General features: G+C 41.9%; 2 protein-coding genes across 5 annotated transcripts in view; one reads left to right on the plus strand and one right to left on the minus strand.

Moving 5' to 3' along the window:
• Positions 1–6,494, plus strand: part of sesn4 (sestrin 4) — a 12,343-nt gene extending 5,849 nt beyond the window's left edge. The window contains exons 2-9 of the mRNA XM_040015498.1: positions 408–590; positions 723–905; positions 1,050–1,298; positions 1,746–1,836; positions 1,964–2,088; positions 3,341–3,507; positions 3,634–3,778; positions 4,575–6,494. Of these exons, the coding sequence (XP_039871432.1) occupies positions 408–590; positions 723–905; positions 1,050–1,298; positions 1,746–1,836; positions 1,964–2,088; positions 3,341–3,507; positions 3,634–3,778; positions 4,575–4,664 (1,233 nt within the window). The 3' untranslated portion in view covers positions 4,665–6,494. The remainder of the gene's footprint in view (positions 1–407; positions 591–722; positions 906–1,049; positions 1,299–1,745; positions 1,837–1,963; positions 2,089–3,340; positions 3,508–3,633; positions 3,779–4,574) is intronic.
• Positions 6,495–7,706: 1,212 nt separating this feature from the next.
• foxo4 (forkhead box O4) lies at positions 7,707–17,467 on the minus strand. 4 transcript variants are annotated; one of them, XM_040015497.1, is made up of 4 exons: positions 16,707–17,467; positions 15,424–15,904; positions 11,607–13,139; positions 7,707–11,157 (listed from the first exon to the last, which is right to left on the minus strand). In XM_040015497.1, exons 2-3 carry the CDS (start codon positions 15,865–15,867, stop codon positions 11,637–11,639), a joined length of 1,947 nt encoding a protein of 648 aa, XP_039871431.1. In that variant the 5' UTR covers positions 15,868–15,904; positions 16,707–17,467; the 3' UTR covers positions 7,707–11,157; positions 11,607–11,636. The 4 variants fall into 4 exon arrangements, with proteins under 4 accessions (XP_039871431.1, XP_039871430.1, XP_039871429.1 ...); XM_040015496.1 differs by having other exon boundaries at positions 16,518–17,467; XM_040015495.1 differs by having other exon boundaries at positions 15,424–15,949; positions 16,707–17,466.
• Between the last annotated feature and the right edge of the window lie 7,577 nt (positions 17,468–25,044).

Here is a 25,044-nt window from a genome sequence, read left to right on the forward strand (position 1 = left end):
AAAAGTCATCCTCGGGTTACTGAATTATTTTTATTTTTTGTCCCATATATTTATTTATTGCCAGTTTTAAATAATAAAATGTGTTCCCATTGTGGATTAACTGATTGCTTTGTCTGTAAAATGTCAAAGTCGCTCTTTAGTGACGTCCAAACTCCACCAAAGAGCCAAAGCTTTTGGATTTACAGTGGTGTAGTTCAGAGCAGCTTCATCCAGCATAATTTTAAGATTTTTCACAGCCATTAATGTTCTCATATATATATATATTTTTTCTTCTGTCAGCACTTTGTTTCAGCCATTATAGCGATTTCCCACAAAATGGGAGAACTATATCTTATGGTACAATATGGTTTTAAGGTCCCTCTTCCAGAAACCAACCGTCTCTCTCGTCCTTGTCGCTGTTTCTGCAGATGATGGTGAATGGTGAGAAGGAGCGAGTGTCACTGCTGGTCAGCAGGGGGAGTGTAGATGCCGTGTCTCAGCAGATGGCGTCTCACCCTCAGTACCTGGAGAGCTTCCTGCGCACACAGCATTACATCCTGCACATGGATGGCCCCCTGCCGCTGCCATACCGCCATTACATCGCCATCATGGTTAGTGACCTGGCTTTTCTCTCTAGGATACATCCAAACCTCTCACCAGCTGTCATCATGCAGCCAAACATACACAAAGCTTTTTTTTTTTTTTTTTTTTTGAGTTTTCATCTTTGTTCCTGTGACTAACAGGCTGCAGCACGTCATCACTGCAACTACCTGGTGTACCTGCACTCAACGCATTTTCTGAGGGTGGGCGGGGATCCCAAGTGGTTGCAGGGTTTGGAGGCGGCACCCCTTCGCCTTCGGCTCCTTGACAACATTAACAAAGTGCTGGCCCACCAACCCTGGCTCACCGCCTGCTCGCATATCCAGGTACAGCAAAGACAGGCCACGGATAAAATGTAACATTTGCATAAGTATTTAAAAAAAAAAAAAAAAAAAAAAAATACTTGGATGCTTTGTTTTATTTCATTTCCTCGTTCTAAATGTGTGTTTGTTTTTGCCTCTGCTCTCCAGACGCTGCTGAAGGCGGGCGAGCAGTGCTGGTCACTGGCTGAGCTGGTGCAGGCCGTGGTGATCCTGGCCCACTGCCACTCCCTCTGCAGCTTTGTGTTTGGATGCGACACAGACGCAGACTTTGTCCCTCTCTCCTCCAAATCTCCCAACGGTACTCCGCCGACCTTCTGCCCCTGTGACGCTGCCAACGGCAACACCAATGTGCCTCAGTCCCTCGCCACTCCCTCCGAACACATAACTCGACGACGGGTAAAAATATACTTATATACATATCTGAAGCTATAAACTGAAATTAGTTCATAAATAGTTAGAATAGCTTTAAAAAAGGGACCAATATGTGCAATACTGGTGTCACTCAACCCACTGGTGCTTGTGGAAAGGAATAAGAAGAAAAAGGCCAAGATAGCCAAAGTAAATATCACCAGTTTTACCAGATGAAAATGTATTTTAGGAGTGTATTTTTTTTTTTATTTCACTGGCCTTACATCATATAATAAGGATTGGAAAAAATGTTTAATAGTGTAAAATGACCGATTAATTTGTTCAGTATTTTTCCTTTGATAAATATCATCAAATTCAGTTGGATATTTTCTGATGTTGCATACGCAATTAGATTATTTCTGTACCCTTAGCAGTTGCTTTAATATATCAAACTTGATGAGATACTTTTTTTTTTATTTTTTTTTTTATCGGCAGTCTCTGGACTCAAGTGGTGATGTGACGTGTCTGAAGGAGAGGATCCAGAAGTCCCAGGAAGAGCGTGAAAAGCAAACACTCCAGCAGACAGGTAACACCACCGAGACATTCCCACTCACTCCTCGAGCGTTAGTGAAGTCGCACAGTGTGAAACCTGAGCGTTTACCACTCCTTACTTAGCCTCATCATCTCCTTTGCTTTCATCATTTCTTTTAAAGACACGGAGGAGGAGGAGGAGATGATATGCCTCGCAGATCCTTCGCGTTTTATCACAGACCCTGACTTTTGCTATCAGGAGTTTGCGCGCAAGGAGGAGGACCACTTCCAAGTGTTCAGAGTTCAGGTGAGTGTCTTTTATAGCAGTGAACGTGTCAGTGTGATTATGTGTAGGGTTTTGTTTTTTGTTCTGAGTTTCCGATTGTCTGGCTGGTGTCTATTAAAGACATTAGCACAGTTTTATTACTCTCCACTGCTGAAGTGCATCTGTGCCACAGTCTGAAGCACTTTGAGATGCTGGTAGCCAAATTAACATGTAAATTTGGTATCGGGCAGCCCGAGGCAGAGTGAGTTAATCAGTACTTTCTTTGACATTTTAACACACTGCTTTGGCTCACAGACCAACAGGAGAGGAATAACTAACAAGGTGTGAGTTGAAGTTTTTTCCCCTTCATATTTTAATTAGATGCGTTTTCTTAATCATGGTCCAGTTCATAAGGCACAATATAAAATGAAAATAGATATGAGAGCTTTTAGAAATGTAAGTTTTGTGTAAATTACCAGAAAATCTGTATTTGTTAACAGGAGAAGAAGTAGTACAACAGAGAGCTAGGAGTCTCTTTTCTCCAAGTCCTCTACTTTTTTCCTACTTTCACTATAAAAGCTAAATCCCACAGCTCAAGCTGCCCCCAAATGGCATCATTTAACTTGTCCTCCATTTGTGCTTGTTAGTGGCATCATGTCCTCTCTGTAGGGGCGGCTGAAAAATGTTGAGGACCACCACAATAGAGACCTGGCTTGTGAGGCAGCTGCTCAGGAAGCACATGGCAGGAAGAGCCCGAAGCTTGTAGTTTAGCAGTTACTAAACACTGAAAACAAAGCGAAGGTGATGTCCGCTAATAAATGTATCGCACAAGGCATAATTCTCTGATGGGAAGCAGCACGGTGACACAGTTGACTGTTGCCTCAGAGCAAGAAGGGCCTGGGTTTCCATCATCTGGCCAGGATCTTTCTGTGTGGAGATAGGACTTAGTACATATCTGGGAGAAATCTTGAAGAATCATAACAAAATCATATTCTGCAACGCTTTTGGATCATTTTACGAATGAATGCCTCTTAAAAACCACAAAATGAAGAACAGCATGGTACATAGATTGGTGGGGTTAGCCTTAGGAGATCATAATAAAACAAAAGTAGAGCAAATAAAAGCATTACTAATGCTGAAAAGTAGTTTCAAATATTTACTACTTAAGCTCTATAGATTAAAGGTTTGGCATCAATCACGAGGAAAAAAAATGTTATGTTCTTCTATTTGACTGCAATTTTCAGAACTCCTCACAATGAGGAAAACTCATGTGACCCCTTTTTTTTCCCTCTAGGACTATTCCTGGGAAGATCACGGCTTCTCCTTAGTCAACAGATTGTATTCTGACATTGGGCACCTCCTGGATGACCGGTTCAGGAGCGTAGCCACCCTCTCCTCATTGCACAGTGACGACCTGAAGAGGGCGATCTGGAATTACATCCACTGTGTGTTAGGAATACGGTGAGGCTGCCACTTTGTGCCGAAACAATAAAAATAAAAATAAAAAATACAGGAGACGTACAGAAACCTGCTTTTTTTTGTGTGTGTGTGTTCAATAGTTAAAGTTGTGTTTGCTTTTGGTCGCAGCTACGATGATTACGATTACGGTGAAGTGAACCAGTTGCTGGAGCGAGATTTGAAGCTGTACGTCAAGGCTGTGGCCTGTTTTCCGGACTCCACCAAAACTCCAGTGTGTCCGCTGAGATGGACTCCACTTAAGACTTCAGAACGGGTAAGACTATTTTTTTTCGTGTTACGAAGAAAGTTGTCATGTCTGCAAACAACGTATGACGCTAGAAGTGAGAGCCGCAATATTTAATTTGGCACAAATGCAGGAAAACAAGGATCTGGCAGGATCAGCAGAGCTTTCGCTTTTGAACTGAGGTCATTATCAACTAAAACTAAACCAAGAAACGCTAAAATCAGGTGGGAAAAGAACCGCATTGACTCTAGCCACATTGATACAGGTTTATACTTGGTCTAAGGAGCTTAAAAAGAAAGCGACTTAAGTTTCTTGAAAATGTTTCACCTCTCATCCGAGAAGCTTCCAGTTCAGGTATTTTATGCTCGTACTGGTGTGCCTGCATTGCTCTGGGATTTCTCTCTCCAAGCTGGTCAGTTCAGCACTTTTTCTGCCAGCTTTTTTCTGAACCAACTGAAGAGCTGGAAACAAGAGTACTGAACAGGCCATTAAAGTTGCAGGATGTTGCAGGTGGATGTCAGGGTGTAGGGTTATGGTGTATCTGCAGTGTAGATTTTTAAATATATTCTGTGATTTTTAGCTTTTAGATGGGAAAGCAGGGACAAAGTGCAGAAGGATGAAATGCATTGTGGCTCATGGTTTACATGTTCAAACCAGGGAGAAATACTGGCGCCCCCTACAGCACAGATTTGAACTAGAAGCATAACTCCAACAAATGTGCGCATTCCCCGTCACATCAACCTGTCCACTCAACACATTCCCAGAAACTGTTACTTATCACTAGCATCAGCCCTCGGTGTTAATGTTTAGTTTTTTCTCTCCTCAGATACACATAAACTTACTAATCATGGAGGCCCGGCTGCAGGCGGAGCTGCTGTACGCGCTGAGAGCCATCACTCAGTACATGATTGCCTAAGAGGATGTAGAGGCACGTCATTAAAACTCTTCGCCGGTACAGAGAGACCCGGAAACAAGAGGATGAAGACATCTGAAGAGCAGCCGGTGACGTGGGATGAGAGCGGCACTTTTAAGGACACAGAGCTGCACCGTTTGCAGCTGTGCCTCTTTGAATGTGCTTTTTCTCCTCAGATCCAGTATATTTAAACCATAGCGTGCCACACCCCTCCTGCAACTCATCTTATTGTGAAGTCCTCTTATCAGACATCTTGGCTCTCGAAGGTTATGTGCAATTATTGCTAGTTATTTTAATTTTTACCTGTCGTCTTGTGTTCCAGTCGGTCGCAGCAGCAGTGTGTTACCAGTGGCCAATACTCTCCTCTTTAGTTTGAGAAGTCTCCTTTTGTATTAACTATGCTTTTCCAAAAACGTATATCTTTGTGTACACGTTGAATGAATGTTAATGGGAGACCAGTTCTTTGGGGTTTTTTTTTTTTTTTTTTTTTTTTGTGGACAATCCTTGTCAGTGTTGGAGGAGGACTGTGAAGGACGACCGTTTTGCTCTCCCTGACATTTCGTATTAATGCTGGTCAAGAACAAAAATGAGAATGACACTGCTGGAAGTTATCACATCACTATAGTTTCTTTTAATAAGCACTTTTTTAAACTTTATATATTTATAATGCAAGGTAGCTAATGAGTAGACATACTGAGTTTGTGGGTCTCGTCTTTACGACGTGTTTAAAAAAAAAAAAAAAAAAAAAAAAAAAAAAAAAAAAAAAAAAGAGAAAAAGATTTGACTGTTTGTCCTCAAACTTTCAGACTCTGCTTTTGTTTCCCAGCCCCGATTTTGAGTGAAGGTACACATTTCAGGATATTTCAGTGAAATATTGCTCTAATATTTTCAGTTTAGCTCTGGCACAGAGACTCTCTGAAACTAATCTGAAGAAGTCAGTAAGCTGTTTCTTACAGCGACGAGTAAGCTGAGCCACTTTTTTTTTTTTTTTTTTTTTTTTTCCTCCCCACTGACACGCTTCAGAGACTATCAAATCAGAGACTAAATGTTAGACCACGGGTCCTTTAAGACCTCAACCTTTCACAAAAGTACAAAAAATCAATTGGAGCAATTTTAAAAATAAATAACACTTAAGGTTGATCTGCGGCGGTGATGATGTGAGTTCAGACTTTTGTTCGGGGCTTTGTGTTAAAGCTTTTCTTTCTTTGTGTGAACTGTATCGAAGTAGATCATCACAGCAGAGAACCCGTGGTACACTTAGCAGAGCGATGTGCAGAGTAGCTGTTAATAACACCTGTATCTCCTTTCTGTCTTTTCTTTTTACAGTTTTTTTTTTTTTTTTTTTTTTTTTTTTGTAAACTTTTGGAGTACTTTTTGTTTTGTTTGTTTCTGGGTGACAGTAGGACCTACTTGTCATGCTGCGGCCTGGGTAGTTGTAGAAGTGTGACAGACTGTAGATTTAGAATTGGTAACTGCAGGATGTAGAACAGAAACTGAAGTCCATATCGACTAAAGCAAAAAGCGCTGTTAACACAGGTGCCTTCAGGCTAAAACTGGAGTGCTGCTGAAGTGGAAGGATGTGACGACTGGAGGCTGAACGTGGGCCGGAAACGAGCCCGGCTGACAGGCGGGAAAGCTTTTCCTGCCAGAGTGGGAACAGTTCATATTTTCTTTCTTGGTGTTGGTCGGAGCCGGTTCTGATGAACGTTGCAGCTGTGAACGCCCATGTTTTCTAACAGACACCTTCTACAAGCCCCAGCAACTCAGCAAGAGCCTTTGACACAGATGGATGTTAAAAATGTTCAACTTTAGTAGACTTAAAAAAAAAAAAAAGAAGGAAAAAAAAAAAAAGGACCTTACCTTAAAATAAATAACCTAAAAAAAGAGAATAAGTGCAAAGACAAAAAAATGTTTTGTTTTGTTTTTTCTTTGGAAAATGTGAAGAAATGTTTTTCTATAAAGATGCTCTATGAAAAATAAATCTGCCTACTGTTGTCTGTTCCTCCAAAGAGAAAAGCCTGAGGCTACTTAGAGTTTAAAAGCTCTGTGGTCCATCCAGACATTTAATTTCTTATAAATCCTTTTGCCAGCTGATACCTTTGGCTCAGTTTTAACTCTGATTCACAAGTCATATTTCAAAAGGTGTGATTTAAATCTTATTGGTTTCTTTTATTTGATTTTTTTCCTGTTTATACTTACAGTAATTGAAAACATAATTGTATAAAAAACATCTCTTATTTTACATAGGCCACTTGCAGCTTCTTGAATGCCCACTGGGGGGCAGTGCTATATCAGTGCTGCTGCTATCAGTTCAGAAACAAGCGCTCGTAGCCTGATTTTCTGTTTTCAGTTGTTTGATTTGATGTCTTATCACTTCCCACGACATCAAATATCTTTGAATTACCTATTTTTAGGTAAATGGGGCATCACATATCATCAGCACAATCTGAGGTCACTGCAAAGAGACTGCTTGCTTCTAGTGATAGATTTCATCAGTGATAGTGCTGAGTGCCAGAGAACTGGCCAGTGTACTCGTGATATATGCATGGAAATACAATATGCAAGGCAAAAACAGTGTTTGTACAAGTCAATATTTAATATGACCTTTATTCTTCAACACAGCCTGAACTGGTCATTTCTTTAAGTCGTCTTCAGGAATAGTTCTCCGGACTTCTTCGGATGTTTGCCGTGTTTTTTTCTGTTCTCTGTCAAGATTTTTCAATAATTCTGAGGTTCTGGGAATGCCAGTCCAGGACTGAGTTCAGTTGTGAGTTTTTCTATCCAGGTATCCTTTTATTGTATTGGCATTGTTTGGGGATCACTGTCACGCTGAAGAATTAGGCTATTGCCTATCAGATGCTTTCCAAATGGTATTACAAGGATGGGGAGGAAGGCTGTGACGTGGTTTTAAGATGAATAACTACCAGCACAAAGTGCATACCTGTACGTAAGTGACGGGATCCTTGGATCACAGCGGCCTCTAGTGGAAGACCTGCACAAGTGCACCATGTCTGAAGCGTCACAAGTCATCAATGAGCAGGAAAAGTGGGTTAAACAGTTTATTGAATCGATTTTTGCTGTTCAGAACTGTTTGTCATCTCTGGCTGACTTTAACAATGTGTAAAGAAAGAAAACTAATAAAGAGGGGCGCAGGGGATGAAAAAAAAAACTATCAACATGATTTTAAAAAAATCATTAACATAATTGGCTTATGCACAACTTCCCACCCTCCCCAATGGAAAAAACAAATCCACCCTTGCCAAATGCTACAATACTGTATCAAATAGGGGCGATTTAAAATGTAAAAACATGAAGGGACTAACTGCTAAAAAAGCTGAAGGATGAAGAATATTCACAAGTTACATAAGGGGAGACACAAGAGAAGTAATAACATCACACCTGACTGCTTCAAGGAGGCAACAGTAAACTAGAGACATCAAAGTAGATTCTCACCAACCAGCCGCCGCTCCTTTAGTCAGATGTTACTAAAATTTCCCCAACTGTGGAACTCGGTTAAGGGGGAAAAAAACAGAAAAAAGGGTGCAAAACATAATAACAAAAGTAATCGTGTTATGATTCAAAATAAGTGCAGTTACCCTGCTTTTAGATTTAAAAGACCAGGTTGGGTCAGGGGTCGGGTTTATAAAAATAAAAATAACAAGGACGAGGAAAGTATGGAGTCTTTTTTTTTTTTTCAAATCTTGTCTGCAAAATATAAATTACTAGTGCATACAAGGTAAATAACTCCTGCAGGAGATAAATAACTCTTGCACGAATTAAAATAACCCCTGCGGACATAATTAACTTGTGTGCACATGATAATATCCTCACACGGCACAGTAGGGGTTCTGTATTAATTCCTACTGATTGCGTGTGAACTTCTACCATAACACCAAGTCGTTATCCTTGTGCCGTATACAAAAAAATTCCCCCGATATGCACCCCTTGCATTGTGGCATATTCCAGGATAACATCACAACTGATATGACATCTAGCACCATTACAAAACCAAACAAATGAGAATTTTAAAAAAAGGAAATATTTGTGGGTGACAAAAACAAAACAGAAAGAAGAAGAGTGCTTTAAACATATCAGAGGCTAACATATTCACACAGCTACAGCGAAATGATGAATAATAAACTCCAGGGATTTTTTTAAATTAAATTAAAAAAACGAAACAAAAACACAAAAAGTTAGTTAAGAAAGGGGAGAGATGACAAAATAAAGCGTCGCTACAGAGTAAAATCGTGCTATAGTGTTTTAAATATTGGCAGCAAAACAAAACAAAACAACCGAGGGGACAAGCTAGCTGTGATTTACACGGCTGAGAAGCTAAAATTAAAGGTGAAGTCAAATTTGGGATGGGAGGGGGGGAGCTGTGAGTTCGTTTCCAGTCTGCATACAAGACAAATTGTGCAAAATAAAGTTCATTTATTCATTTTTGTTTATTTTTTTGCCGGCATCTGATTAGGTCTGTGCACAAGTGTTGTTTTTCCTGAGAGGTAACGGTTGCATGAGCCTCGTTTTGAGATGAAAGTTTTTTTCCTATTTGATGCATTTTTTAAAAATCGTTTTTTTTACTTGGACTCAAAGAAAGAAAAAAGAAAACAGGAAGCACGAGGCAGGCGGCTGGAAATCTGCTTTAAAACTGTCAAGTATTTGCCTCTTTCAACTTTTAAAGTCACCTTACAGGTATCTCTCGCTTGTATATATATATATATATATATATATATATATATATATATATATATATGTGTGTGTGTGTGTGTGTGTATGTATGTATGTATGTATGTATATTTGCTGTTTTGCAAAGCTTATGTACACTGAGTATACTCAGGCCCAAGCGCTCCCTACATGCCATGCCAATGCAAATATTAGTGTTCCTTTGGTTATGTAAAAAAAAAAAGAAGAAAGAAATCTACATGCATCTCATTCTTTACAAAAATAAAAGTATAGAAAATTACAGTTAAAAATGATCTGAGAATGCTTCTTCCAATGTGTAAAAAAACATCACTTGTCATTAGTAATATATTCATACGTATTAATATCTGATTTCCATCTAAACTGTATATTAAAACTATCATCAAATATATTCTTTTTTTGTACTTCTCACACAGTGAATTAATTTTTCTTTTCCAACGTTAGTACTGAATAATAAAAAAAAACGTCTAACAATATATCGGGAAAATGTTAAATAGCAAAAACAAACCCTTGAGGGAGGGACTTTTTTTTTCTTTCTCAAATTTCCTTCAAAAGATAGGTCTGCATAGCATCGTGTACCTGCGCAATTTGTACATTTACAGGATCATAAACTCTCTTCTTTTGAAATGGTACAACCTAATATGGATGCATCTTTTAGTGTGGGGTCCCTGTGTTGCAGGAAACCTAAGTGCTTTGAAAATGCACAGGCTCGAGGGAAATAAAGGAAGAAGAAGAAGAAGGAGAAGTCAGGTTGGACAGTGGAGGCATGTCAGCTGTCTAGGACAATGTAATACTTGGCCAACCAATCACTCGTTAGCGTATGGATTTACCCTTGAATGCCCCGTGTGTAAATTCACAAATCCCATTTCTTCATTTTGTTAGTTCAACTGCACATCAGAGATTAAAAAAACAAAACAAAACACCCTCTGACATCTACCTTAACACAATGGATTGAAGTAAAAAAAAAAATGCCAAACTGCAAGTACATACCCTCTCAACTCTTTTCTCTAAAATCATGAATTTAAAATCGTACATTTAATCAGGGCAAGATGTGCAACCACATGTTTCATGCCTCCGGCCGTCCCATCTTTATCTTCCACCTGTTCACAACAGTCCTCTCGCTCGCTTTATCTGTATCGAGGTCGGTGCAGCAGGGCAAGTGTACCTCATTCAGACGAGCATTTGGTCTGGCAAGTCACGCCGAGCGGGAAAACTGGCCATTTCTCCAAAAATCAAAACAAAACAAACAACAACAACAAAAAAACAGTCCATCAAGTCTCTCAAACCAGCGCCTTTGAGATCCGGAGTACCATATCCGCCCTAAAGCTTTTGTCGTGTAACATAACTAAAGTGGAAACTCGTTCCAGCCAGAGGGAGGGAGGGAGGGAGGAGGGGTGGGGACGGGGAAATAGGTGATTTGTCTTGTCAATCTAAAAAAACAAAACAAAACCAAACCAAAAACCATCAAGTCACACATTTAAAAAAAAAATCAGTTTGCAGTGAAAAACAAACAAACAAAAAAACAAACAACAACAAAAAAGGCTAGCAGCCCAATCGTCCGAGTGTTATTTAAAAACCCCCAAAACAAAACAAAATAAAAATAAACAGAAAGTTGTGCATAGTAGCCTGAATCTCCTCCGCGTCCTCTGCATGTCTTGGCACGTGATATGAGTGAGGTCTTCGTTTGTAAAAGTCCAAGAGAAACGGCGCGCTTTGAAGACAAGCATCTTCGGCCAGCAGGGAGGAGGGATCAACCGGTGGTTGCGTGACGTTATCTTGATGGGAGATTAGTTTCCTGCAAAGACGATAGAGAGGATCATTCACCTCGCTGTCGCTTAAAAAGGCCGTTTGAGAAGATCTGTTAGCCATATCTGCATGCAATGCTGTGAGTAATGAGCAGATCTTTGTGAAAAAAACTAAAAGGGGTGGAAATATTCAATCTACAGTGACAGAAAAAAACAGAATAAAGATAAAAACGCTTTAGATTAGAAAGTCGGAAAATACTGAAAATATTAAGTTTTTTTCATTTAATAATATAGATTTTTTTTAAGGAACAGTTGATCACCGAAGGTCATTTTCACTAAATCCTGAATTAAAATGCTAAATATTCTCTAGATTTGCTGCTTTTCTTTACTTCGCACCACCGTGAATTGAATATATTTAAGTTTTCAACACCTAAAGACAATTTTTTAAAAATTCTTTAGACTAGTAAATAGTTCGTGTCTCTGACAGTGGTTGTTGTACCTGGCTAACACCGTGTGGTCAGGTGAGTGATTAGCTGGGCACCCAGTTGTGAGCGGAGCCCTGCGTGGTGGTCGGTCCCGGGTAGCCTTGGCCTCCAGGCAGCATGGGGTCGAAGTTGAAATCGAGGCCGTCTCCGTCCATGAGGTCACTGTTGATTATGTAGTCCACATCGCAATCCAGGTTTTCGGTGAACATGTCAATGTCAATGTCCGTAGGGAGCCGACCCGGACCGGTGGGGAAGCAGGACGGCACTCCAAACGGACTGATCTCCGGCAGGGTGGTGATGGGCCCCCCGTGTTGCGAGCCAACGGCTGGTAGCGCGGCGTGTTGGGCTTTGAGGGCAGAGACCTGTGACGGGTCCTGAGACAGACTTGAGAGGATCATCCCCAACTCCATCTGAGAGTGATGCTGGTGTTGTTGCTGGTGTTGTTGCTGCTGCTGCTGCGCCGGTGGTGGTGGCTGCTGCTGCTGCTGGTGGTGAAGGTGATGCTGCTGAGGCTGCATCTGTGCCTGCAGCCCGATGGGGGACACGGTGTTCGGCTCCAACCCCTTACCCAACCTTACTCCTGCAACAGACGTGCCCAAACCTATCATTCCCACCCCTCCAGAATTCGGCATGATGGAATCCACTTGAGCCATCAGGACATCGCTGGGAGGAGGGGAGTCGGAGGTGAGCAGCGCTTCCAAGCTGGAGGGTACGTGGGCGCTGTAATGGCCGCTCCCACGGGAGCTGGGGGTGGGCATTGGGTTGAAGAGGGAGTTGCTGAACGTCGTCTGCTCTTTGCTGCCGGGCCCGCAGGGAGACACGGAGGTTGTGGCCCTGGTGTGGGTAGGGGCCTGTGGGAGGCTGGATGAAAGCTGATGGAAGGAGGGGAAGCTGGAGCCTCGAGGCAGCAGGGTGGAGGCGGAGGGCAGTGGAGTGGGAGGTGCTGGTGGGGCTGTGCTGGGACTGGCCCCTCCCTGCTGTCCAGTCATCAGAGTGAGGCCATCGATCAGGTCCAGCTCCTCCATGAGCGTCTCGGTGAGGGTGGGAGTCAAGTTGCTGGCAGAGAACCGCCCCAGCAGGCCGTCATCAGGCAGGTTGTCGTCATCCTCCTGGCCCGGAGCTATGGGGGACAGACGTCCGCTCAGGGTGCTGGCGTTAGAGCTCGTGCGCGGGCGGAAGGTGGTCCACATATCCGTGTCGTCCAGGCTGCCGCGGGACGAGGGGCTGCTGCTGTTCACCCCCCATTTGGAGAACTGCTGGGATGAGTTAGGGCTGTCCGCGCCCGCCGAGCCCGTGGCACCATCGCCCTGCAACACACCTGCGGTGCCTCCCAGGCCGGCCGCTCCCGCCTGCTTCTTGGTCTGCTTGGCCCTCATGCGGCTCTTCAGCAGCTTACTGCTGTTGTCCATAGATGCAGCCCGGCGACGCGGCGCCTTGCCGGTCTTGCCTCCTTCGGGGTTGAGCATCCACCAAGAGCTCTTTCCGGTCGATTCATTGTGTACCCTCAGGAACTTGTTGTGGAGTGACAAATTGTGGCGAATTGAATTCTGAAAATCAAAAGGTAAAAAAACAAACAAACAAAAAAAAAAAAACACAAAACACAACAATGAAGAGAGAGTCATGAATTGAAACTCACAGGAGAATCCAGCAACAGAAAAGATGCTGACTGAATGAAAACTTTCAGGATTAAAAAGCATTTTAAACCTTATTTTGGAGCAAACTTTTCTACTTTTTTTGTGTTTTTTAACAGATTTGACTTTTTATTCCGTGAATGCATTTTTACATCCAAGTAGCCACTGAAATTAAAGTTTATTTATTAAATAATGCTTTACAATAACTCCCCAAAGGTATTTCAAGTTGGTTGCAGAGTGGTGAAACTTGCTTTTATTACACTGGTGATTTGCAGATTAATCACTTATCTTTAAATGAGAATAATAAAATTAAAGTATGGCTACTGTGGATATAATCTTTAGTAAAGGATTTTCAAAATAGTTTTTGTCTCATCTTGGATGACACAAAATGTATTTATTATCTTTGAAAAGGGTTTATACCAAAACAGACGATCTTAGACGGTAATAAGCCCGAGCAATTACAACTTTGTTTCGAAGGGTTCACACCAACGCTTGCTGGGAACCACCCGTCTGCTAACAGTACAAAAATGTATCTCAAAATTCCCTTCAGAGCTAATCATTTATTCTACAAGAGTTAAAAAAGGTGTCATTAGTTATCCAGAGTTATTATATTTCAGAATTTTTTATAATTTTGTTTTCCATTCGTTTTTTAATGCTCAGCATTTTTTGCTTTTTTCATGTTGTTTTCACACATGAAGTCAGTTTATTCTCATTATAATCAGTTTTTGAGTTTGTAAACTTGTAGCTTTTTCAGGTGTTTGGCTTATTTTCACAAAAATAAAACTCCAAATGAACTAAAAGAAAAAAATAATTTAAAAAAACGCATCACTTCAAATCATGTGACCAATTAATGGACTCCCCCAGAAACATCCAAGTATTGGCCAGATTTGTCTGGGCCAGGAGCAACAAAAAGAGTGAACAGTAAGGTTTTCTTGACTAGTGGATAAGACGGAGAATTTACATTAACTTTACAGTAAAGTACTCTGCAGAATGCTACAGGAAGCTGTTTAGCTTATACTTGCACCTGCTAGTTGTGTCAGATCGGGATCAGATCATAAACAAAATGCTCTGGAGTTCATTTGTAATCGGACTAAGATCACCTCATCCAGAGGGTCTCGGTGTGGCTGTTTTCGATTACAGGGTCCACATCAGTAGAAATGAGTGTGGCCTCAGCTTTAGTTTTATTGAGGAGGTATCTGTCTCCTCCTAGCATAACAATATCAGAAGAGGTATTAAAATACAAACTCAATATGCTGTTTAGGCAGCCGGCGTGACGCAGACACCACAAGTATGAATAAACATCTGCACCAAAGCCTCCTCGTGCTTCTTGTAGCTTGACAAAATTGTCAAAAGTGTAAAAATGAAGATGTTTCCAGTGCTTTTTATTTAACTTGGACTGCTTCTTATTGATCGCTTCTTTACACGAGCACTCAAAGCATGTACACAACATGCCTCACTCACACCAGCACTTCTTTTTCTACCTGGGTGCCTCCTATCTAACATTCAGACTGTTCAGTATCTTGCCCAAGGACAACCAGAAAGTTGGTGGATCGATCCCTGGCTGCTCCAGTCTCCACCCCAAACATCCTTGAGCATCCCTGATGCAACCATCAGAGTGTGACTGTTAGATAGAAAGCACTTAAGCGTTTGGGGGGCGTTTGTGTAAATGAGGCATGTTGTATGAAGCGCTCCCAGTCCTCCCAGTGACAGTCAACAACCAATGCCAACCACCTAGCAACTAGTAGCTGTATCACCTCCAAAATGTTTACAACTCTTAACAATGTGCACGAGGTCACGTGATTAACCTCAGTACTGCCTGTAAATGCCATCCAGGGGTTTTCCTGCCCACTAAAAGGAAAATAAGCAGAACTGTGATTAATAATATGTTTAACCACTTTTCCCAAAGCTTATTTACTTTATGTTAAGTATTTTAGTTTATTTTTAAAACTAGGACAACCAGAATGGCTAGCCTATGCACAAACTTGGGTTAAATAAGGAAACACACACACTCTCTGCCTTAACTCTTAATGCAGCTCTGTGGTGTGCCAGGAAAAACTCCTACTGACACATTTACCTGGTGGACCTAAGTGTTTATTTTATTACAGTTCAGCTTAACTCTTAAAACTAAAAGGCCCATAAACATAAAGATAACCTTGGCTGTGTACTGACTCAGATGATTCCCTGCAGATGAAGCCCTCACCTTCCAGCCGGCGGAGCTGTTGCTGTCTCCTTTGTCTCTGAAGTAAGGCACAGTTTTCACCATCCACTCATATATCTGCGCTAGCGTCAGCCTCTTCTCGGGTGAGTTCTCGATGGCCTGGCTGATCAGGTCCGCGTAGCTCTGGTTCCCCCACGCGTTGCGCCGGGAGGATCCTTTGCGCGGCGTCGCTCCGGGTCCGCCCACGCCGGCCACGACCCCGCCCTCCACGGACGCCGCAGCCGCTTTCTCGGGCTCGGACGCGATTTGCTGGGGCTCGGGCTTGTCCTCGTCAGCGGGCGGGGTCCCGGCGGCGGACTCGGCGCCGTCCGCCCCCTCCGACTTGACAGCCGTGATGTCGGGCCTCGGCAGCGGCCACGTGCAAGAGCGAGGTCTGCTCTGCGGCTCAAAATCTGGGTCAATCGGGGGCACTGGCGACTCCTCCATGGCGGTCCTCTGAACTTCCACTCAGAGAGGTGTTCAACTTAAAACATTTAAAGTTTGACAGGTAAGTTTGAGCCGATGACACCTTAAGAGAAAACAAACACACCAGCTTTAAAATAAATAAATAAACAAACAAAAATAAACAAACAATATACTTCACCCTCCGCGGGGGTGTCAACCGAAGGGCCTAGAAAAGAGACGTAATAATCTGAACACGCCAATAGCCTCGGTTAATCCTCAGATTGGAGATTAGGGAACCCAAATAATCTCCTTAATAGTAACTATCATAAACCTTCAGATTTATATAGAAATAAGGAGGGCTGGGGCGGGACTCTCTTTGTTTGAATGAAATCTAAAAAGATAGTCGCACAATGACAATGAGCACCAAAACATCTGGACCTAGACGGGGTTTGGGGCCGCATCTGGAAATTATTATTATTATTATTATTATTATTATTATTATTATTAATAATAATAATAATAATAATAATAATAAATAAGAAAAAATAAATATATATGAACATGTGTGGCTAAAAATAGAAATTGAAGCCATTTAAAATCGCTTACATTGCTATATTTTACTTTCAAGGAGAGAGTGGTTTATATGCGGGTGGAGATTTTATAATTATTGCGGATTAAATTTGTGAACTCACACGTGAAGTTTTCTTGTGAAACTATGCAGTATGCATGCGAGGATTAGCTGGCTGCGGTTACAAAGGAGCTTCGGGCTGTTCTTGTAAACAACCGGGCAGTCTGAGGTCTCCACAAGACCAGAAAAAGGGAGAGAAAACGACCAAAGTTTATTTATTTATTTATTTTAAGTTCCGCAGACATCCACTAACCGGTGCGGCTTAGTCAGTCAAAGTGAAGATGTGCGGCGGCTGACTGTCCGAGCTGGCGGTCTGTTCAACACTGCCCCGGTACACTGGCACACGTCTCTGTCTGTCTTCTGGTGGGAAAAACGAGCCTCCGGCGAGGATAAGATGTCAGTAAGGACGCTTCGGGGTTTGTTTATAACACTAGAGAGATGACAGAAATGTGCAACGAGAAGTCCGCGCCTCAGGTCTGCACGGTCCGCCACATTGCGGTCGGGCGCATGTCACCATCTGCCATGTTTCCCCACAGTCCTGCCGCGGCACACGATACTCGAAGAAGCGGGTTTTAAAAAGCCCACTCGACCGCAGCCCGGAACTCAGCCGACCCTCGTCTCGTTGTGTCGCTAACCAAGCCTCACAGTTTCTCCGCAGGCGCTTGGGTGAAACTGGGGTCGCCCGCAGGTCTGTCGGCTCCCACTCGCCGCACTTTGAAAACAGCACCGATAGCCTCCGTAACGTTAGCCGCTTAAGCTCCTGCTACTCCAGAGTTTACAATCCGTGGAAAAGTCCGTGAAAAGCCTCCGATAACTTCATCCAAGTTCCCGTTTCTAGTCCGCGCTGACTTTTCTAAAACTTCCTGTTGTTGTGTCGGTACAAATATTCACTCCTTCGGGATCTTTTCGACTTGTTTTGTTTTGTTTTGACTCGAGGCGAAGACTCCCTTCTGACGTCTGTTTACCACTGTCAGGCAACGCACTCTGCGCCTGCGCACAATGGAATTCTGGGAAGGCGAGTCCTGTGTGTGGCAGACGGTTCCGACGTAAACAGCCGCGCTCGATGGCAACACGTACCTGTAGTGGAACATTATGTAACAGTTTATGAAAGTGTCCTAAGTACTCTTAGGCCATTTAAGGTATTACCGGTAATTAGAAACACGAGACAAGAAAAGACTGCAAAATTACATTATTTCCAGAAACAAACAAACAATAATTATAACCTTAAATTTTAATGTTTACTCATACATAGAGGTCCCTCTGAATACCTCCTCAAATTTCCAGTTTTTAATAATACATTTAGTAAACTTGTATTGATTCTGTTTTATTTAGCTTTGTTGAATTTGACTGTGCTTTATTACTTCATTACTTGTGATATTACTTAATAATTTGTTTTAACTTTAATGTAGTTATTTGTGATTTATTGTAATTTTCAGATTAATTACATTTTACTGAGCTATATCCTAATTTAAGCTATTCGTTAATGCTATTTAAAAACATCTTGTCTTATTACCTGGGAAACGAATAAATACGATTTTATGGCATTTTATAAATAATTATATTAATTAGCAATATGTACACTCAGGAGGAGTAGAGACACCAATCTATTAGGTACTGCATCAGTTATGTGTAAAACTGTGCCAAATCAAATATGCAGTTCTACCCACTGTGGCTACTACAACTAAAAAACAATTTTGCATCCATAGGTAATTCAGAACCCACCTTAAGTGTGTTAAAAATCTAAATTTATCCATTTTCTTCCACTTATTCAATTCAGGTTGGGTTGGAGCCTATACCAGTTGCCACAGGGTGAGAGGTGGGGTACACCCTGGACAGATTGCCAGTGTATCACAGGACTAACACATAGAGACAGAGAACCATTTACATTTACATTAACACAGACACGTGAAGAACGTGCAGACTCCACACAGACAAGGCCCCAGACTGGATTTGAACCCGAGAATTTTAAATATGAAATCGAAATGGATGAAGAGCGACATAGTCTTCATTATAGGCCTCAGGCCAGAGTTAAATGCAAGGATTTGGGTTGGAATATCCAGTTTGGCACAGGCCATGCCACCACTGAAGGTCTGTGGTTCAATAACTTGTTCTTTCAGTTCACATGTTGGAGTGTCCTTGGGCAAGATGTCGCACCTGATGCAAGCACCGAAGAGTGAGAAAAACATTATAACGTGTACCAAGTAAAGCTTTGTATGAATGTGAATGGCTGGATTTGGATACTAAATACCAGTCAATTAAAATTAAAACCTTGATATTCCTATTACCAAAAACATAGGTATATTCATTTATTTATTGGTTTATTTATATATCATGACAGAGTAATATATGTGGAACAATAGAGTAGTCTGTGTTATAAATGGAACGAAACAAGAGATATGAGGAGGGCACTTACATTAAACCTCATGAAAAACCTGCTCTATTTTCAACTTAAACTTTAAGACTTTTTGTGAATTGAAAATGTGATGATTGCTTTTAAGTTTCCACTCAGGCACAGTGTATCTCTGTATGTATTCTGTAAGTTATATGTTCAGTTATTCAAAACATAAAAAAAAAAAAATGCTTGGGCCAACCTAGTTTTTAGGTCTTGGATGATCCAGGCATGCTACAGGTGTGTGTCTTAACCACCGGATACCCGATGCTCCGTGTGAAGCTAATGCATACTCAGTAACCTAGGCTCATGGCTGTTAATCCAGCTTTCTTTTACTAGATTTATGCTAGACTTTAGTCACAGAAGTCTCCTCTCTCACAAGCCAGAGTACTCCCTGTGCTGCCCGGATAAATGGGAGGGTTGTGTTAGGAGGGGTATGCAGTCTAAAATCTGTGGCACATCAAACACGTGAAGACCCCTGGGGAAATAATGGAGCTCCACAGAACTGTACAGAGGACATGTGGCATCTTTATAGAGGGAAGGGACAGAGTTGTTCTTCATGCTTTGCTATGGCTTTCACTGGGACAAGACCTCAACCCCAATAAACACAAAGAGGAGATTTTTGGATCCAAATCAAAAAATCAGGAAATATCTTTTAAAGAATGGTGTTGCATCTCTTCAGGATACCTCCAGAGACACTTTATAGGGTTTTTTCCTTTAGTCTGTCACCCGTCTGACTCATGAAGCAACGACACATAATCGAATACAGAAGCATTTTTTTTAAGAAGACTCAACTCTCAGATGGTGTTTTCTGTGTTTTGGTCTTTGTGTGGTGGGAGCTTAATGAGCAGTGAAAAACTTGTAAATTAGGAAGTGAGAAAAGGCTTAGCTTACTCCACCATTGTTTATTAAAGGCAGGTACATTAGCCCGTCTGATCTCTCTTTGAATGGTTCGTGCTTTCACCTCCACATACCTTTTTTTTGTGGTAATCCTTTTTCATTTTGAATACTCGTGTGGCTTCCTGCTCATTGTGATGAAAAGTAACACACCCCACCGATACTGCGCTTAATCTCCATCTTTAATGTTTGTCTTTAAATCCTGCACCCTTCCTCATTAGCTGAGTCATAATTCAGAGGAGGTAGGTAAAAGGCTTCCTGTGTAAAATGCTTCAGTGGCACCAAGTGTCTGACTGCCAGGTGCAGACAAAGTTTGTCTGCCGCTCTGCTATGACTAATGCTCTGTAAATGTACATGCTGCAGGATCAACATGTGCAATCAACATGTCGATTAGCTCTGTCTGTGTGTGGCTGTGCACCCTTTAACCCCAAAAGCAGACTCGGTGTGAGCGTTTGTGGTGTTTTAATTCACATTAAACACATTTTTGTAATTCAGTTTTTTGAAGTTAAGGCTTCAACAGGGGCTTACAACAAAAAAGGTGAATGTAGCACACAGGCCATGAGTCTGCACAGGAAAGGGGTCAGAAAAAGCTCCTCTATATCACTGGCTTATTTTATCCCATCTCATTTAATTACTTGGTCCACTGCCACGTTCAGTATTGTGCAAGCCTAAAATTTGATAACCTGGTTCAACGGGAAGTTTCACAGTCTATTAAAAGCTCCAAGTGTATTTTGTATGAACACTCAACCCGGCTCTGGCTGTCATCTGGTAATTCTACTGCAGTCCATTTATATGAGTTTACCTGATAACACTATATGGAGCGACAAATAAAACATCGGTGATAAAACCTGTGAAAGTTTACTGCCCTTAATTTCTTTCCGGGGAATTCTCATAAAACAGATAAAACATTCACTGTACCAATGCTTATTTTCTATTACTCTGTCACTGATGTTAAATTAGTGCAGCTTTGCTAAGGAAACTGTGATTATATCTCAACGCCTTGATTCATACCATTCAAGTGGCCCTTAACAACTTGCATGAGGGTGGGTCAATAAACCTCAGGACCACTTTGAACGAGACAGCCTCGTGGTGGCAGAAATCTCTTGAATGAGAAGTGAAAAACATGCATACCATCATTACTCAGTGATCTCCTGATGGTGGACTTGTGAACAATGGCATTACTCAGTGCGATAGAGGCCTTTGGTTACTGGAATCCTGTGTTTCCTTTTTACATCAAGGACTTTTACAACCTTCAGTTACTCCTGTGTGACAGTGACAATGATGTGGATTAGTTGTGATGATCAGACCGATCAACACACCTGATTCTAAATTCACCTTCAAGTTGGCTGTTCATCCTAGAAGTTCGCGAACTTTTGTTTATATTGGATAATTTCATACCAAAGCTTTCATCCATTTGTCTAACTTTATGACTTAAACATTTCAAAATATTTTGGGTCATATTTATGCATAGATATGAAAATAATGTATTTAACTGTATTTAACCTTTAACCATCAAAAATGAATAAACTTACTTTTACTTACTTAGACTTAGTTCCTCCTGCGCCGCATGGCGCATTAGGCGGCAAGGGATCGCCAACAAGCTTGGTTTGCAGCCACACCTTCAGCCTCGTCCCATGAAAGATCGACCGCTTTTAGGTCCTCAATGAATGACTGTCTCCATGTCTGTTTTGATCTCGATACGAAATCTTGAAAATCCGTCGGAGGCTGCGCTGTTGGAAAACATTCAGTCATCGGGTGATTGTTGCCGTCGACTTCCATGTTTCACTCGCATAGATAGCCATTGTTACGACTATTGTATTGAACAAATGGACTTTGGATGATATCGAGATGGTGGTCGATCTCCAAACCAGATTCAAGTTGCGCATGGCCGATGCTGCCTTTCCGAGCCGACAGGCGATGTGCTTGTCCAAGCCACCGTCCAGTGTTATAACACTGACCAGATTGGACCAACGTTAACTGGAAGGTCATCCACGGGGCGGAAGGCGTGTCGTCGACATAGGTGCCGGTTGATTCAGGATTTCCTTGAAATGCTGGACCCATCGTTGGTCTTGTTCCTCCGCTGTTGTTAAGAAGCGGCCGTCCTTGCGCTTGACTGGTACTCCTCTGCCGCTTGGAGCACCGCTCAATTCCTGAACGATTCGATAAAGCGTTTTGGTATCATTCTTGTTTGCTGCCTCTTGCGCTTCTTGTCCTTTCCGTCCGATCCAATCCCGTTTGTCCCATCTGCAACTCCGTGTGACGATTTGATCTATCAGCCGATAACGCATGTCCACTGCATCCAAGACTTGTCCTGGTGGCTCTCGTTCGCATACTTGCTTTACCTTGTTCCGCTCATCAATAAGGTCCCCCGTCCAATCAATACTGGCTGGCCATTTCTAGATCCTTGAGACGAGTGACATCGAAAGGCTTGGGGCACTGACCGTTGGACACTGTTCTCATGAGCCAGAGTCGACGCTTGGCGATGAGTGTCCGCTCCCCGCCAACATCGCACGTCGAGTAACAATGACCGCAATAGTCTCCGTACACAAACGAAATTGGTTTTGTTTTCGTATGTTCCTCCCTGAGCCCGCCACGTCGTCTTGTGTGCTCTCTTGTGTTGGAAAAAGGTATTCCCAAAGCAAAGGTCGTTCGTGGCGCAAAATGAACAGAGCCGGTCGCCGTTATCAGTCGTGCATGCCCCCAATCCATGGGGCCTGATGGTCGATTCAAATCCAGCCCGGTCCCCGTCCAGTTGTGCGTTATAGTCGCTAACCATTAACAGGTGATCGTGCCACGGAATGGCTGCTAAAAAGTCTTGGAGCTGGTTGTAGAAGGCATCCTTGATTGTATCGTTCGTCCTCCTCCGTGGGGGCATAGTCCTGGATGAACGTGATCTTGGCCTGCCAAGTTCGAAATCAAGCCGAGACGATGCGGTCGGAAACTGGTTCCCAACCGATCAATGCCTTTGAAGCCAACTTTGAAGTTGGCTTTGAAGCCAACTTCAACAAGTCGATAGTCGATAGTCATCGAAGACCTTTAGCCTTTGCATGCGAGGTATCCCGTTCGGTAGAGTGAGCTGACATTCCATGTCCCGATGCGAGTTAATATCCTTGCGTTGAGGAATGGTCGATCCATCGAGGGACGGACGGTCGCGAGACTTTGGTCCGTCCTCGTCACTAGCAATTGACCTTCCTCTTCGCTAATGGCTTGTTGGTTTTCACTTGTCGTTTCTGTAGCACAACAGGTTTTTACAAGAAGGTGTTGCTAGCCCCGACCAAACCCTCCTCCTTTATCCGGGCTTGGGACCGGCACTGGGAAGCGAGCTATCCAGAGGCGGAGTTAAAAAAAAGAAAGAAAAAAAGATAAAAACAAAACAGATATAGTTGTTGACTAAGATTTGCATGTTACTGTGAGACTGTGATGTCTGGGTTTCTGGGTGTTTTGCGACCGCTGGAATGAGGAGGGAGACATGTCAGCCAGCAGATCAGCAGATAACAGAAACCCCTCGGTATTCTCCCTCAAATATTAACGCTGAGTCAGGTTTTGTTTTGCTGCCAGACTCTGTGTGTGGTCTGTGATTGCTGTGATTTGCAGTCTGCAGATAAAGTCTGGTTAGTTACAATTAAGTAATTTTGGGCAACGCTATAAACAGTAGTAGTAAACCAAATAGTTTGACTTTGACTTTGACTTTAGTTGTGCCGTAATGTCTTATTACAGATCCATAGCCACAGTTTTCTGGTGGCTTCTCTAAAGACGGTTTATATTAATATGTTGATGTCATCAATCCTGCTTGTTAATAGTTTTTTATTTGTATTTTTAACTTTATTAATAAAAGTAGGGCAATAATGAAACAAGGTGTGGATATAGACCATGCAAAACAAGACAAACTGGGATAATCAGGACAGATGAGGGGATATTAGGATGTGTATGGTGTGTGTTGGCTTCCACATTTAAAGTGGTGCTGAGCATGTTAACCGTGTTCTGACCATGGTCAAATGAGATAAAGAAAAAGTAAAATAAATAACAATATTAATACTATCAATAATGCTGTGCAAAAATCTTAAGTCAAACTTCCTTTCTTTGAATTTTGGTTCTAAGCAACCAAACTTTCCTGTAATTTGTAAAGTGGTACAGAATATATTTAATGTAATTGATTAGAGATGGACCGATCCGATATTACGTATCAGTATTGGTCCGATACTGACATAAATTATTGGATCGGAGAGAAATAAAAAATGTAATCGATCCATTAAATATCAAAAAAGCACCTCACAAAACTTGCAACATGGCATAACTCGCCTCATAACCGTTGCACGTTGGAGCAGTGTGCTCACGTGATAGAGCGGCTGTGTGTATTTGTAACCTCACTACCAAACCAGCATTTCATCTCCGAGGAAGTTATCCCAGAGAGAAGTAAAGCAAGTGTGTAAGTTCATCTCTGAATGTTTGTAAAGCATTCCCACGTTAACCGATATATGGATATATTCTCTCTCCCTCCCTCTCCTGCTGCTACTTCAATCGTGAAACTGCTTAATGATCAGCTGATCAGCTTTTCTGTTGCGAGTCCGTTTCTCTTGTTTGTTTTTGGCCCACTTTGCACCAGAAAGAGGAAACCAGCGGCTGAATAACAGCAGCACGTTTAAGCTTGATAAGCTGTTGTTAGAATTTATTTAATATTACTTTCTACACCAGGATCCTTTCAGGGGCGGATCTAGCAAAGTTTAGCCAGGGGGGCCGATAGGGCATTAACAGCGAAAGGGGGGCACAAAGACATACGTTTCTTTCTATTCTCATTTAAAATGTCTAGCTTTTAATAAATAATTATCCGAATCTTACACCCAAAGTTTTAATCTGATGTAAAATGTATAGAAGTCCATTACTGTATATAGTAACTATTAAGTCTAATATACCCTAGTAAGCTATACTACTTTTTCCTTTGGGAAGATAAATCTGTGCAGTCTGCAATTTGTTGAAGAAAGATGGTTTGAAATCTATTTAATTATTCTTGAAAAATAATTTGATTCTGTGTATTTTTTTTTCACACTGCATCAAATTAAAGTTGATTACGTCGATTAAGCATCATGAGGTGGGGGTGGTTCCCTATTTTTTTTTGCTGGGAGTTTACAAACCTATTAGTTAGGTTGCTTAATATTTCTGCTAAGTACTCTTCAAAATACCAGAATAGGAAGGATGGTGCAGGTTTAAGTTTATTAGATTGATCAGTATTGCTGAACTATGAAATATTTTGGGTGCAGTGTATTTTTTTACATACAGGTATAACAGAATAGCTTTAGTGTTGTTGTTT

Source organism: Simochromis diagramma, unplaced genomic scaffold (genome assembly GCF_900408965.1).
Source record: "Simochromis diagramma unplaced genomic scaffold, fSimDia1.1 OVJJ01000685.1, whole genome shotgun sequence".
Taxonomy (NCBI): domain Eukaryota; kingdom Metazoa; phylum Chordata; class Actinopteri; order Cichliformes; family Cichlidae; genus Simochromis; species Simochromis diagramma.

What these genes read in the sequence shown, in the direction of transcription:
- foxo4 (XM_040015497.1), bottom strand. Translation starts at nt 15,867, where the DNA reads ATGGAGGAGTCGCCAGTGCCCCCGATTGACCCAGATTTTGAGCCGCAG. An exon ending in ACAGCTCCGCCGGCTGGAAG is followed by an intron (nt 13,140 to 15,423) that starts GTGAGGGCTTCA and finishes TTTGATTTTCAG; the next exon opens with AATTCAATTCGCCACAATTT.